Consider the following 16,356-nt stretch of genomic DNA (forward strand, 5'->3'; position numbering starts at 1 on the left):
TGTACGGTAAGTGCTTGAAACTAAAATTTCACATCTCTGCCAGACTATAGCTATCAAATCAATACTTACAAAGAGTTTACAATGTATTAGGAGCAGCTGCCTTTTCCATTTAATAAAGCTGGTTGGAGAATGGCAGGGAATTGTGATTTGCTTAAAGTTATGGTCCTTACTGATTCAATTAATGATGTAGAGATGCAGAGCAGAAAACAGGAAAGAAGAAAATATTTAAAAAGTCGTGTTACCAAGTCTGTCCGTACCCCTCGAAGGCAACAGACCATAGTGCACTACATTTGCTTTCTACCTCTCTCTGTGGTATTTCAGATGCCACGTATGTCAGTATTTGCTAAAATCGTTCCTTTTTTGAGTCACAGACAGTATAATTTTCATTCTGCTCTCAAGAAGAGGGTGTCTTGAGGCACCCTTTTATTCTGCCTTGCTTCTTTCCCCCCCTCACACCTCCTTTTCAGCTCTATTCCAATTTAAAACTATAATTTATGATATATATATTTCTAAGAATGAAAACAACTCGTCTGAAAATGGCGAACAGAAAGAGTGACAAGAGAGGGGTAACAAAGTCGGAAGTGACAGACAGAGATGTGCCGTGTCTGACCATGAGTGTGGACGCTCTGGAAATCTGCTGACCTTTCGAGTTTCATCACCAGACAGAAAGAAAATACCCGGCGAATCACTAAGTGAGAAACCCCTACCTTCGGTGGGGTTCAGGCCCGTTGTCCATGGCTTCTACGGTCAACGCATAGCTCTGCCCAACACTTAGCTCCACGCCTGGTGCCACAGTGATGATCCCACTGCTGCGGAAATAGTTACATTTATCTGATTATAAATACTTATCACACTTTCATAGTGGATTTTCTAACTTTACCTGAGCTATACAAGAAAACCACCTATATAACTTCCCTTATGCTATTATTTCTAACATGCATAGTTTACAAAAGCCTGACAATTTAGCCACTACATTTATTTGTGTTCTCGATCCAATGTCTAAACCACTTACTCCAAGCAACATCTTAGGCAGCAGTTCTATCCATTGCAATGCTCTGTTGGTTTCCTGGCAACCTTAAGGCCACAGTAAATCCCAAGTGAGCATGAAAGCCCCTGGTCTCCTTCATTTCACTCATTGTCATTGTTAGACCTGTACATAATTTTTTTATTTCCACATAGATTGGGGCGGGTGAGCTGTTTCCCCTGTTTAGAGCCTTTATGTTTAGCTGAGCGATTAATGGTTACTGATATAAATTTCAGTCTTCTCAAAATTGCAACAAAATAGCAAACAAGCATATTCCATCAATGCTAAAGAGTAAATAAAACAAAAACAATGCCACTCATCAATTTACCTGTTGCCTATGACAAAGTGTCCTTGGTGACCAGCCAAAATCCGATACGTGATGAGACCATTTTGACCTGCATCGGAGTCAAATGCTGACAGCTAGGAAAAGACGCATACACACACACACAAATGTGATTCATGTCCAAACACTCATCAACATGCTCCAAGAAAAGCTTTAACAAATCATGCTGCTAAAGCTGCATAGACTAGATGTGTTATTAACCTGTATGTGTTCGACAGTGTGTACCTGTAACACGGCTTCTCCAGGCATCATGTCGATAAACAGGTTGACATTATAGGAAACATTAGGAAAAGTTGGAGTGTTGTCGTTAGCATCCAACACTGTTATGGCCACGGTAACTGCAGTGCTCTCCTGGACACCGTCTGATGCTACGAGCTGAGACAACGGCAGAAAAAGGAACAGTGTTAACAAAGCAAAGAGCCAAAGTGTTCATTCTTTTAAAAAAACAGTCTTGATTTTGAGAGGCCTGCTGATGAGAAGGTGGGTGGACTATGCACTGAATCTGTGCTTGACATCTTGATTTTCCTTAACTTATAATATAACTAATAATAATGTTATTTTTAAATGACGTTACTTCATTAGTTTTATCTTGAAATACTTTTTTGTCTTAAGTACAGTTCATTGCACAGAATCACCAAGGTGTTGGAAATATTAAGCATAGACTTTGGTCATTGAGGTGATAGCATCACACGGTTGCTCCAGATCTTTGGGTTCCACCACAACCCAAAGGTGCTCTATTCCATTGAAAACGGGTGACTGTGGAGGGCACAGTGAACCCATTATCATGTTCAAGAAACCAGTTTGAAATCATCTGAGCTTTGTGACACGGAATATACGTCAAAATATCGGTACACCGTGCTCATAGAGGGATGGATGTGATCAGCAACAAAACTCAGGTGTTTAAATTATGCTCAGTTGGTGCTATTGGGTCCAAAATTCTGCTGGGGAAAAAAAAAAAATCTCCCACACTACTACACCACCCCCACCAGCGTGAACCGTTGATACAAGGCAGGATGGATCCATGCTGTTTATGCCATATACCCTAAACCAAGTTGGATGAGTTGTAGCCTCAGTGTCTTGTCCCTAACTGAAAGGAGTAACACCTGGAGTGGTCTTCTTCTGCTGTAGACAATGTGCTTCAAAATTTAACATTTCTATATAAAACAAGTTTCCAAAAATACTCCGTTTAGTCAATTTTCATTTCTATTCTATTCCATTCTTTCCCATTCTGATTAGAAATATGCATTAACAAGCAAAGAGATGTACCCAATAAAGAGAGTGTAGTTACAAGATGCTTCACAGTATTTACTAAAAGAAGGGACATTAAAGACTGACAAAATCTGTATACAGAAAGGAAAAAGAAGACAATAGTGAACACTGTGGAAACTCTTTAATCAGTGCTGGCTGTCTCTAATTTAACCTAAACGCAGGAGTACTCCTGGTAACTATCGCCATTTATAATGCATACATTTATTTAAAATGCATATAAATAAGAAATAGCATTATCAGTGAGAGTTATGTTTGTCAACCTCGTATAAATAAGACTGAAAGGATACTGTACATGAAGGTGAAGCTGGCTGGCTTTTGCTTACTATCAAGTGAGCAGTAATGTTTTTCTGAAAGCAAACTGCTGAGCTCCTCTAAGTAGAACCTGTTCTTTATTATTGTGTTTTGCACCCTGCCACTTTAAAACATCAATTTTTGTGGCTTCATAGGTACAAACATGAAAAAAGCTCAACTTCACCTACTGGAAATTTCTGAAAACATGAGAGAAATGTCAAAAACTGATTGTCGTTCAAGTCTTAGGAGCTCGATTAACTTAGATAAAATTAATCACGTTAAGTATGTTGTTTCTATTTAAATCAACTTTAATGTCACAAGCATGTTTTTAGTCTCCCCTGTCCTTTAGTTCATGCTCTGAGATGTTCAAAACATTCAAATGTCAATTAAAACGCTTCACATCCATGACAAATTTTGTTTATGACCGTGCCTGGTTTCATCTTTTTTTCCCCAATGTCCCTCCACTCGCCCATAAATGAGTCAGTAGCAGAAAAATTCAAGGGAAAATGTGCATTTCAACCATGTTTTAGAAATCATTCAAAGCGAATATCGGCAGGAAAGAAGTTTCTTCGCTGATACCAATCTTCTCCACAAGCTCATCTGCCAAGAAGCTGATTCACTCCTTCAAATGAAAATCACCCACCATTTCTCATATCTCTCTCTGCCTTGAGTTTAATTTCTCCTCCAAGGCTTTCATGATGATTACTGTACACCTCTGCCTTTAAATCAATACACCAGGCCTTCTGCTTTTTCCATCTTTAACTCCCAAATTGCTGAATACACACTCAAGGACACATAGAGCCACATACAGTCCCACCCACACACGTGCACACACACACTGCCAGAGTTACCAGCCTGAGCTTGTCAGATAACAGCTGCTGTGTGAAGTAACAATGCTGTACATCATATACTGAGATACATTTTGATACTCTGCTTGGCATTGGGCAGCTTACATGCGCCCTACCAATGAAGAAGCTGCTGGATTAGATTCCACTGATAAATTTACCAAAAAACAGGGAGAAGAGGGGAAAATGAAGAAAATGTACCAGATATGACAGACAGAAGCAGAAAAAATACGGAAAGATGTGGACACAGACAAACTGTAATCACTGTAATTAGTCTTGTTTGCTACATTCATTTCTACAGTAAGCAACAAAGGCATTAATTACTAGTGACAGTATAATAATTAATACTGTCATTCCAAACTCATTTTTTTAGAAGCACTGTTAGGACAGAAAATCAAAACAACTTTTAAAAACATATGAAGGTTGAAGAAATTCTGGTCTCCTTCCATGTTTGCCCTTTTCCTTCGCCTTCTCATGATTTTTGTACTTCAGGCCTCTCTAGCCGCCTCCCTCCACAGTAGGTCTGTTGTGTTCTCTGTAACCTCCCGCTCTCTTCTTTCTAATCTGCTTTTTTTTGTGTGTGTGCTTCACCTGTACTCACATCCTCTGCATTTTCTCCACTCCTCACTTTATCTCGCTTCTCTCGCCTTACTGCTAAAATGGCTTAAAGTCGGGCTCAAGCATAGGTTAAGAAACCCAAGCATATTTTTATTTTTCTGCGTATTCCTCTGGTGTCATTTTATTTCCATTTTTCACTTCTTCTTCGTGAGATTTTTTTGTTTGTTTTTCCCAAGACCCCTGCTTTTATCTGACTTTGAAGGGGAGTTATTCAAATGCATTCAGACACTTATCTATCGCTTTTCCCCTCACATGCAAACACTTTGTGTAGTGCACACAGACATCAAGCCCATAGAGTACCGTGAATGTGTAGGAGTCTTGTGTCTCTCTGTCGACAGGCTGCACCAGAGTGAGGTATCTTTTGATTCCAGTAGCAGATACAGAGAAAACATGAGAATAGCTGTCCAGTGAGAATTGCAGCTGCGGATCCCGAGTCTGTTGAAGAGAGACATAAATGGAGGCATTACAACATTTAACTTTTTGTTTTTACCCTTAAATCCTCTGCTGGGGGATCGCTTGCACTCAGATACCGTTCCCTCATGTCTCACTATCATCTACATTAATTACTATACATGCAAACCTGTAGTGAAGTGGCTACACTGGATTGGTTAAAAAAAATACACAGAATTTTTGGCCAAGATGATAATTGATGGGCAAAAGTAGGCAAGAGCCAGCTGTCGAACTGTGTTTCTCTGAAATAATTATATATATATTACAAAGCTGAATATATCAGTGGCAAAACACAGTGAATCCACATGCTTCATAAGCAAAACAGCTGTGAACAAAGAAGTGCTTGGACAAGAGATCGGTTAAGAATATGAATGAAAAACATCCCTTGTGTTTTCTTGACATAACAAATTCTCAGAAGAGGGCTCAATCGGTGTGTGTCTGTGCTATACTCAGTGATGGAGAGGCAATCCTCATCCAAGCCCTCCTCTGACATTACCTACACAGTCATCTCTTCTGTGTGTGTGTGTGTGTGTGTGTGTGTGTGTGTGCGCATGAGGGAGAGAGAGAGAGAGAGAGGGGAGCTCTCATTCCAGATAAGGCTGGCTCAGCAGGGTGGGGGGGTAGGGGAGCTGATAATACTGTCGATGTAGCCGGTGTGGATATTGAGTCATAAATAAGCATGCACATACACACAGCAGCACAGTTACAGGCGCACACAGATACTCGCATTTGTATGCGCACACACATAAATAAAAGTGATGGATGTCACATAAAAGCAATTAGGACTAATCATCATTGTTGGTGCTTAATGCTGGAGGAAAGGCCAGGGTTAGCAATATTAAAAATAACTCAATGTATATCACTTGACACACACATACACAGTCCCGGGAACACACACAAATGCACACATTATCCTCTCTAAGCCCATTCCAAGCTGTTGGGGTCTTTTAGAAAGCAGTGAACCAAAGCTTGTTTTTGTCAAAATGCCTATGCTACATCTTAAACAAACTAAGCTCTTGGGAATGCATCGGCGATAACAATGTTGCAGCACTGTAAATATCTTACATTACCGAGAGGCAATTTAAAAGGGAAATAGTTTTACTATCCAGATTCAGAGGGAAATTAGATAGGGCACTTCACACACTGCAAGCAAGGCACAAAGCCGAGATTCGGCAGAGCGAAAGAGGGCGGCGAAAACGGACACTTGAATAGACCAATCCCTCATTTCTGTATGGTATGATTAAATACTGTCACCATGCTTCTAGCTTTGTTTACATGATGGTTTAATTTTGTTTCTAGGCAAGAGCTGGTTTATTTACATGAGAGCAGGATTTTATATTAGTAAGGTAAAGAGATCCAAAGTGCTTCTAACAGCTGACCAGAAGATAGACCCATGCCCTGATCGTTTAGTCATAGCTTTGGTAGGCCTGTCAAGATCTAGATTTTGCGATATGTTCTACATAGTCCCGCCAGCAGCAAGGCATCTGAAGGTAATATACACTCACCAGACACTTTATTAGTACAACTTGCTAGTACAGTGCCAAAGTCTATTTTTCCTTTTAGGACTTCCTTTCTTCTTTGCGCTGGAAACATTTCTTTGAGAGTTCAGTGCATATTGACATGTTAGAATCATGCAGTTGCTGCACATTCATATTGTAAATCTCTCGTGCTCTACTGGATTGACTGTAAAGGGCATTTGAATACGGTGAGCTCATTGCCATGTTCAAAAAAACATTCACCAAGTTGAGCTGTTTGATATGACGAGTTAAACTGTTGGAAGCAGCCATCAGAAGGTTGGTCACTGGGTCATGAAGGGCTAGACATGGTCTGTAACAATCCTCAGGTAGGCTGTGGCATTTAAATGATGCACAGTGGGATGTGCCATGAAAATATACCACCACATCATTATATACCCCCATATCTTTCCTGAACTGCTGATCTAAGGCAGGATGGATACATGCTACAATGTTGCTTAATCAAAATTCTAATCCTACAATCTCAACATTGGAAAAACATTGCCAGGTATGCTGCAATCTTCCATTTTCCAATTTTGGTGATTAGAATTCACCCATGTGAATTGTAGCCTTAGTTTCCTGTTCTTAGCTGACAGAAGTGGTCCTCTGCTTCAAGTTCAAGAGATGCTCTTCTGTAGACCTTGGTTGTAATGAGTGGTTACCTGATTTTTTGTTGCCTTCCTATCAGCTTAAAGCAGTCCGGCCATTCCCCTCTAATCTCTGGCATCAACAAAGTCTCCTTGCTCAGAGAACTGCTGCTCACTGGATTTTTCCTGTTTTTTGGAACATTCTCTGTAAACTCTAGAGATAGTAGCGTGGGGAAATGTCAGTTAACAGTTTCTAAAATATACAGATCAGCCTGTTTGGTACCAACAACCATCCCATATTCAAAGACCCTTAAATCACCTTTCCTTTTGTCTGATTTGAGTTCCTAATAATAATTAGTGTCCAGTGGGTGCATTTTATTATGGTCTGAAAAAAATATATAAATGATGTATTAGTCGTAAGTTATTAAAATATGTGCTTTTGTGGTCCTATGTAAGCTGCTAATCATGTCTGGCTAACCTGTCACTCAGTTTCCCTCTCTTTTTTGTTATTTAACAATGTTGCTGAAAACATGAGATAGAGCGATGAACAGAGACAGTGTTTTCAATCAGCAATATTAGCTTAATATGTAAGCTAGCACCTGATAAAACAAAATTGTAAAAATAAAATAAAATATCTGCTAGCTTAAGCTGTTATTTTCAATCACCTGTGTGAAAAGTAGGCAGTTAGATAACAGGCCTTTTGTCTGCCTGTTATCAAGGATGTGCCTTTCAGCAGTTGTATTATTTACAACAAGTAAATCAGTAGGATAGCAAAGAGCTTGACAGGCCTACCGAGGTAAATGATCTCTAATACAACAGGAGGTAAAAGGCTAATGGTCTGCTTTCATCTAGTATAGTAAACTTTAACATCACAACACCAATGAGCATTGACATAAGTGAGTCATGTGTCTGTTGTTAGAAGCACAGTCCTTGTTAACACCACTCAGAACTCTGAAGGTCAAGATAGAAGGAATGCACCGAGCTGATACCTACAGGCGTCTTATTGAGTGCTAGCTATAAAAGAAGTAGATTCAACAGATCAAAATGTTGTAAGGGTTTTTACACATACTAAAAAATCCAAACCATTTTAAAACAGCTGCGTCGTTCTGTGTTTTACAAGAACATTTTCATTCTTCACTCTGTTAGAATTTAATTAATCAGTAACAACAATATTTAGTTTTTGTTTTGTAATCAATCACAGCTCTGTACATGTTCATCATACCTCCTCCACATCATTATCCAGTGCTATTATGGCCAGTGGTACAGATAGGCTGGCGCTGGTCGCTATGGTGGTTCCCACTGGCGATGCCTCACTGATGTAGCCATGGTAACTAGGCTGCAGGAAGTAGGGTGCCTGGTTGTTTTCATCCAGAACTTCGATTTGAAGGCTGGCAAAAGCTGGCAGGGGGTGGCCGTTGTCCTGTTCTGCCTAAAGGGGAGAGAGGAAAGTGTAATAACAACCAATTTAGCTTTGAATCTTCTCTAACTGACCAGCCACAAATCACGCTGCTAAGCCTGTATGTCTTTACAGTGGTTGACGAAATTACACACAGTGATATGACAGATGCTGCGACTACCCATGCATTCCAGTTCCACATGCTGAAAATAGTAACAAGTGTGCTTTTTTTGTTTGTGCTGGTGATTCTGTTTAATCAGTCTGTCATTTTATGAAATGATTTCTCTAAGGAAATTGGTTAGTCAAGTTCAAAGGTTTAAGTGCTGCTGAAAAAGTATGGGTTGATGATTTATTTCTGAGTTTCAGTCTTTTTTTCTTTTTCTTTTCTTTTGTTTTTTTTTTTAAAGTTGATTTAAGTAACCAGTAGAGTTGTATAGTGTGGCTTCTCTGCTATTTTACAAGTGAAAAATGCTAACACGGATCCGTAATGAAAGTTCAGCTACAGGTCTGGGCTAACATACTAATTTGAGACCAGTTTTTAGTCTACGTTTGCTTACATTTTGGCAACGTAACATTAGAAGTATGTAGAAATGACAATGAGCAAATGAAAACATGCTTTTGATAAACTGTCATTTTAAAAACAATAATCTTTCTTTGCAAAAGCATTCTAACCCTTCATCCAGTGCATTGGCAGCCAGTAGAGCTTTTTTGGCAAAACCTTTCACGATTCATCACAAAGAAAGGATGCCATCTGAAGGTTTTTCTATAGATATTCTGTGAGTTTCAAGTCCACTCAAGTATATTCAGACTTGTGTCAAATCCACATGAGTATGATCTCTTAAAAGATGAACAGTTACTGTGTTTTGGTTTGTTCATATTCTTTTTAATTCTGAGCAGTCTCTGTGTCCCTAATGGTGAGAAGCGCTCTTTTAGCATTATGATGCTATAACCATGCTTCACTGTAGGGATAGCATTAGTGAGCTTAGTGATCGCCAGTGAGCTTAATGAACACCAGTGCTTGGTGCTCATCAGGCAGAGTTCTTGGAGTTCAGCCCAAATAGTTTTTGGCACATCGGATCATATTTTTTCCTCATGCTCTAATAATCCTTCAATGCATCTGGCAAACTCCAAACCAGCTCTTATAAATCTTTCATTCAGAGTGGCTTGATGGAGTGTAGTTGATCGTTGTCCTTAGAGAAGGATTTTAAATGTTACAAGAAACATCTGAGGCGGTGACCACTGAGGTGCTGGTCACATATCTGACCAAAGACCCTACTTTACCTGTTACTGTTTGTACTAAAGTCATGAAACGTCCTTCTTTCATTTGACAAAGGCAAAATAAATTGTTTTGTACAAATAAATGTGTACCAATCCTTTTAGTTTACCTCGGGTGGATTATTAAAAGACCAGTGTATTTCTGTTACTTTGCTCCCTTCTGTTGCCTTTCCTTTCATTATTTATTCATTTTTTTGTAAGAGCTATTAGTTGTAAAATTCTGTAAGTATTTGAGAGTAGGGTAAGATTTATATATATGTACTTTTAACTAAGCAAAACCTGATATATGTTATATGGTTTAACTGTATTACTGGCCTTATGGAGACAACACCTACACATGCATACTAATGTAGCAAATGCTTTAAAGTTACTATCATTAAATGTCTTCATGGCAGACTACTTTTAATTGTCAGGAAATAAATAAACCTAATACAAACAGTCTTTATTAGGACTTAGAGATTTGCTGATCAACAGCTTGATGAATATTTGCGGATTAAAGGCATTAAAAAAGCCCTACAGAGTGAACTGGCGGGTTTCTTTGAGGTAGAAGAAACATGCAAGAAAAAAGAAAATCTCATTAAAACTGTCTTGTTTGCTGCTGCAGTGTTTCTCACCTTGATCACCAGATCAAATCTGTGGTAGTGCTCTCTGTCGATGGGCTTCAGTAGCAGAAGTTCTGCTGTGGTTCTGTTTAAGCGGAAATATTCTACATAGGACTCTGGTTTGCCTGGAAGAGAGAGGACAACAAACACAAACAGTAAGAGCAAACCAAAAATGGCTTTTTAACAGAAGATATACTGGTGTGGGAGAGGGGAGGAAACATTTGTGTTAGAATCACTTTATGTTTGCTTGATGGGTTTCTAGAGGGAGAATCCAAGGCAAGAGACTTGGATAATGCTCCCAGTTTAAAGATCTCAGCTCGCAACAGGTACACACCGCCCGTACATATATGATTCCTAGGAAGGCTACATTGTTCAATGGGGAAAACACGCTCTGGTAAAAAGAGCAGCAACACAGGCAGATGTACACAATCACATTTCTCAAGTGTGCACTTTGGCCTATGTTACATCTTTACAGCTACAGCAGCTAGCATTGATCTGACTGGCTTTTGAGAGATGGCACGTTCCAAGACAGATGATTTCTACTATGTTTATGGATACTTTGTGCCTCCACTTGGAATGAAATGTGCTACATAAATTTCTTCGAGTGAGTGCCCAATATTATATCTTTTTTTTTTTTTATTATTATATCTAAGGCATGTGCTTTTACCTAGAATCCAAGCTTAGGTAAATATATTAAGCATCTTAATTTTGCATTTTTAATGTTATTTCTATGCCTTTTTTTGAAAGCAGTAGTGAAAACATGCAGGGAGTTCAGAAAGAATGAGGGCCAAGTATGACATGCAGCAAGAGTACAGCTGGACAGACGTCTTAGATGGAGGACTTTGATTTTTTCAACTTATTAAATGTTTCCTTCGTTTTACTTTTATTACTATTTACATTTGCATCTTTTTGTATTTCCTTAATATTTTCAGTTTTTAGTTATTAGATTACTTACTGTTTGTTTTAGATTTTAATTTGTGGTCTCACAAAAATCTCATCTCATCCTCCTGTATAAATTACTTTTTTTTTTTTTAAGTTTACTCATGTCTACATTTCCCTGTTAGATTATTAACTCCAGTCTTATTTTGATAGTTATTTGTCTCCTGTGTTAAATGTTTTACTCCCCCTCCAGTCTCATTGTCCTTGATTATCTTTACCTGTGTTTAGTTACCCCGTTGTGTCCTATTTCCTGATTACCCTTTTGTGTATAAATGTCTTTTTGTGCATAAATAGTGCTGCAATTCCCATCTTCTCTGTGTCTTTTTACCTCCTGCGTGTTTCTTGCTTTTTCTGGTGAACTGGCGCATTTAGATGTTTAACAGTAAAATAAAAGCCTCACTTTTGATTTATTTAACCTGCCTCCATTAATGGCACTTCAAATATTTGTCAGATCCTTCCTTAAAAATCACAAGTAGTGGAACCAAAACCACTGCAGTTCACATTAAATATTCCTCAGCTTACTATCAAGAGTAATTTCTGTTTTTAGATTTAGAATCATAATGTTGGATGAGCTGCAACATCTTTTTTTTTTGCCCTTTGTCACACTTTCTCTAATAATCCTCACTCAGAGACAGATTAGTTTCACAGGAGGGGTCTGGGAAATTTAATCAAGCCTGTGTCAAGTCATGTCAGTACATTTCTACAGACTATGCACATCCTGACTTGTTGAAGTTGCTGTTATGCTGCATTTGATAGTTTCAAATGGTAATCAAAATATTTTCTATGATGCACAGTTGTCTTGTAGTTTTAGATACTTATAAAGCACTAATGAGAAACAATTCCACCTCTGTAATTCTGTAAAATGTTATCTTTCACAAACTGTCCAGAGCATACTTTTTTTTTTATCACTGTCTATTTAAGTTACTTCATCAAAAGCCTTAGGAACATTTTTTAACAAGTAATAGTTTAGGCCTGGTCTCATTCTCCACTCTGATGGCAAATGTGTGCGCAGCTGTGGTACTTCTGTAGGTGTGTTACTTGATTCCATTTGATTCAGCACAGCTTATTTATACAGTGCTAGTACACAACAGGCAGCTCAGGGTGCTTTATACTGTAAAGTAAAAACACTGATTAGTGAGGGAACCCCATCAATCCAACAATCCCCTACAACAAAGCACCTGGTAACGGTGGGAAGGAAGAGGTTCAAGAAAAACCTCTAACAAAAAAGGCTCAGATGCCCTCACCAACCTTATTACCTGAGGTTGGTGAGGGGAAATAAATGACAGAAAGCTGAAACCATGAGCAACAAACAGGATGGAACACAAAACATAATGACATATATGAAAGGGAAAATAAATAAATGGAGTTCTATGTGTATCATGAGCCTAAAACAGTGGGATGGTTTGGTTTGGGGTCATTTGATCCAGGTGTAACTAAGCTTTATTAAAAAGGAACATTTTAAGCCTCTCTTATGCCATACAGGAGATGCATACGCTCTTAAAAGTAGAGAACATGCATCTCCTAAACCTAAACCGGGAGCTGGTTCCAAAGGAAATGGGCTTGATGGCTGAAGGTTCTCGCTTAAATTCTACTTTCGGATCATTTAGGACCACCAAGTAAGCCTGCATTTAGACAACAAAGTGCTCTAGTGGAAATAATATAGTACAAGGCAGCCTTTAAGATACAATAATGCATGAACTTTTTACTTTTATATTAAAATTTCTGAGTGTGGACGTTAGCATTGGGCCTTAAATCTAGTCTAAGGAACCGCGATACCACTGATCTACATTTGACAAGATAATCTCGAAAGAACAGAGTCAGAACGTATTGCCCTGTGTAAGTGGTATGTTAAATAATGTTTTACCAATCAGGCTTAAAAAAATTGTGAATTTAAAATTGTTTGGGTAAAAAAAACCCCCAACAACAACAAAAACATAAGGATGCTATTTTTCCTTTTCACCTACAGCCAATTTAGGATTAACAATTAACCAAACATGCCTTTTAGGTTGTGGGAGGAAGCCAGAGTACCTGGAGAGAACTCACGTGGGCACACAGAGTACAAGCAAACTTGACACACCAAGGACCAAGCAGGCCAGAGGGTTCTAACCCAGAACCTCCTTGTTGTGACGTGACTGCAAACCACTGTACCGCTTTGCCATTTATTAAATAACTTCCTAAAATGTTTAATAAAAACAAACAAACCTACCAATAAGGATGGAATATAGGATCCCCGGCCTGTCAGAGGGAGGTTGTATGTTTCTGTCCTGGTCCACAGCTTGTATGGGTGGAGTCACATTCAGCGGATTCACCTTACTCTGGAGAAATATTTTCCACAGAGTGAGAGTGAGAGAGAGAGAGAGAGAGAGAGAGAGAGAGAGAGAGGGAAAAAACAAAACAATGAATCAATCAAACTTGGACGTAGAACAGCACTTTTAACATCCACTGCCAACGTTGTGTGTGATAACAGAAGCTCTGCTAAAATTAGGAGGAAGACATAGCAATTATTTAATTACTGGTGGTCTGGGCAAAGCTATTTTAATGCACAAACTATATCCAAGCAGAGGAAACATCGGAGCAGCAAAACAGGAAAATGTATTGTTGAAGACAACACAAAATTGGAGTAAATTTAAAATCACACAGGAGGGTAAATATGCACATCCACACAGTAAAATGTATTATATAAGTGCAGCATATAAATGGTAATATATATTGTGCACACACCCACGCACACACACTCAAACACACAAATACACAGTAGGAGTTGAGAATCTGGCTCCATCTGCATACTAACGTGGCCAGGCTATAATGTTGACTTACGACAGTACAATATTGCTGTGGTCTGTGCAATGAGAAGACCCCCGATGGGAGAAATATAACATGTCCATGGGAAAAAATTATGATCACTGAGGAAATAAAATGCCAAACAAAGCACAACAACAAGCCTGCGAGTTTTTCTAAATACGCATCCTCCCATAGACATGCATGCACCGTACACACCTGCTATGACACAATATTTAACTGCCGCACCTGTCATGCACCACTTAAAATCTACCAGCCTTCACCGAGCCATCTTTGCTGTTGCCTGAAGAGGAAGGGAGCGAAAACACCGGCAGAGAAGAAGTTATGGGGAGTAATGGAGTGGAGTAAAAGAGGGTTTAAATATATAGAAGGGAGATGAATCTGTCAGGAGTGAAGGGAGACAGGGAGATGTTAATGCAGCATGGAAGAAACTTAAAGCCCTCGAAAGACAACCAGGTCGCTAAAACACTACAAGAGTGCCACTGTAATTTTAGTTATTGACACCATTTAACTTTGCCAATAGGGAAAAAAAGCACTGACAACAAGAACTACAAAAGCGATGTGCGAGTCAGCCTGTGATTTGTGACGGTCGAGGCAATAATGTTGTGACACTGTAAATAATTTATCATTCATACTGTCAATTACTCCATCACTCCCGCCACATTATCTACGGGCATACACAAACTTTGATATGATTGTGACGCATCTCCAGTGAAGTCACTCACTTCTATTTAAGCTCTTCATGCTGCTGCATGGCTTGGCTTATTAACTGACTAGCTGGTAAAAAAGCATGAAGAAATTCTTGAGTCAGTCCACGTCAGCTAAGCCCAAACCAGCAAAACTGATGATTTTTTTTTTGTAGAATTTAGAAAGTTATATAAGCTCATACTTTATACTGGGTCATTTCACTCAATTAGGAACTTTCCTAAACAGAAAAGACTACTTGACCACAACCTGATTTTAAAGCAGGGCTTTTGACTTTATAAACACACATCAGCTCAGTCAGAGATCTCTGGCTTTATGATTTTTTTTTAATCAAGGCTTTTTTATTGCATTGCTTTATTATAAAGTGATCCATCATTTCATTTTAAGAGACGGTCCAAATTAAATTTTAAACGGTCAAAATCAAATTTACTTAGAAGTGTCAGGGTTCTGGCACTGTCACTGAGTTGCTGTTTAGTATTTAAGTTAAGCAACTAATGATTTTGGAAATTAATAAAATAATAAAGTCCATTAATTGCCACAGCCAATTTATACACATGACTTACTACTTTTAAACCATTAAGAAAAACTGCTCAGTAATGTGATTGATTTGGCTTCTGTACCATGTAATATTCTTACAACTTTTAAATATAGTAGTTTTTCTGCCTCTTTCATCTTTAGCTGGACTGGGCAAAACTGGGGTTACTCCATGAAGATCAGTTGTCGGCTACTGCCACTCTTAAGCTTAGTTATAAACTTAAGAATTTTATTAGAGTATTTGGTTTAGTCTGATATAACTGGGCCAAATAATAAGCTGGGGGTCAAAAAAAGATCAACATAGCAAGTCAAGTTGCAGGTAATACTGAAAGCTCTTTACTTGCTTTGCTCTTGAAAAGTCAAAAGTTTGGACACACCTTCTCATATTGTTTCTTTATTTTCATGACTATTTACATTGCAAATTCTCACAGAAGGCATCAAAACTATGAATGAGCACATATGTAATTATGTAGTAAACCAAAAAGTGTGAAATGACTCAAAAAATGTTTTAGATTTTAGATTGTTCAAAAAAGCCACCCTTTGCTTTGATTACTGCTTTGCACACTCTTGGCATTCTCTTGATGAGCTTCATGAGGTAGTCGTCTGAAATGGTTTTCCAACAGTCTTGAAGGAGTTCCCACACTGTAAAATGTAATTCTAGATGTTTGTTATTTCAACATATTATTCTATATCAGTTTGACGATAGATGACTGAAGTTGTTGTTATAACATAGAATTACAAGTTAAAAACGTCCCAATTACACCAAAAAAAGCTAACTTGAAAACTCATGTCCAGCTAAATCAGCAACTTATGTGAACTTGACAATGTGGGTAAGTTGAGCACAGCAGGATTCAAAACTGCCTCACGTGACTGCTACCGAGGTGCATCATGGGGAATTGGCGGTTAACGACATGCTCACTTTACTTGGACGTTTTCTAATCGTCTTCTTTGGAATATGCTTTCAAGGTGAGTAACATTGGTTATAACTATAAGGAAAGAGAGCTACAAAAGTTGGAACATGTTTTGAATCTATGGCATGATGTGTGTTTTTCTCTTTTACCGAAATGTTTGCTTTAGCTAATGTAACTTTAGCCGACAAGGTCCAGCTTGTGTGTCATGACCAAACTTGACCTAATAAACTGACACATGGCCTTTTTTATGGGTT

General features: G+C 38.5%; 1 protein-coding gene across 1 annotated transcript in view; it reads right to left on the reverse strand.

The window, feature by feature from the left end:
* LOC134633885 (protocadherin-15-like) overlaps window positions 1-16,356 on the reverse strand; it is a 230,463-nt gene that overhangs the window by 129,075 nt on the left and 85,032 nt on the right. The window contains exons 10-16 of the mRNA XM_063483036.1: window positions 13,360-13,468; window positions 10,227-10,339; window positions 8,164-8,370; window positions 4,691-4,825; window positions 1,593-1,742; window positions 1,353-1,444; window positions 708-809 (exon numbers count right to left, since the gene is read on the reverse strand). Coding sequence (XP_063339106.1) covers window positions 708-809; window positions 1,353-1,444; window positions 1,593-1,742; window positions 4,691-4,825; window positions 8,164-8,370; window positions 10,227-10,339; window positions 13,360-13,468 — 908 coding nt within the window. The remainder of the gene's footprint in view (window positions 1-707; window positions 810-1,352; window positions 1,445-1,592; window positions 1,743-4,690; window positions 4,826-8,163; window positions 8,371-10,226; window positions 10,340-13,359; window positions 13,469-16,356) is intronic.

Source organism: Pelmatolapia mariae, linkage group LG8 (assembly GCF_036321145.2).
Source record: "Pelmatolapia mariae isolate MD_Pm_ZW linkage group LG8, Pm_UMD_F_2, whole genome shotgun sequence".
In the NCBI taxonomy this organism is placed as follows: domain Eukaryota; kingdom Metazoa; phylum Chordata; class Actinopteri; order Cichliformes; family Cichlidae; genus Pelmatolapia; species Pelmatolapia mariae.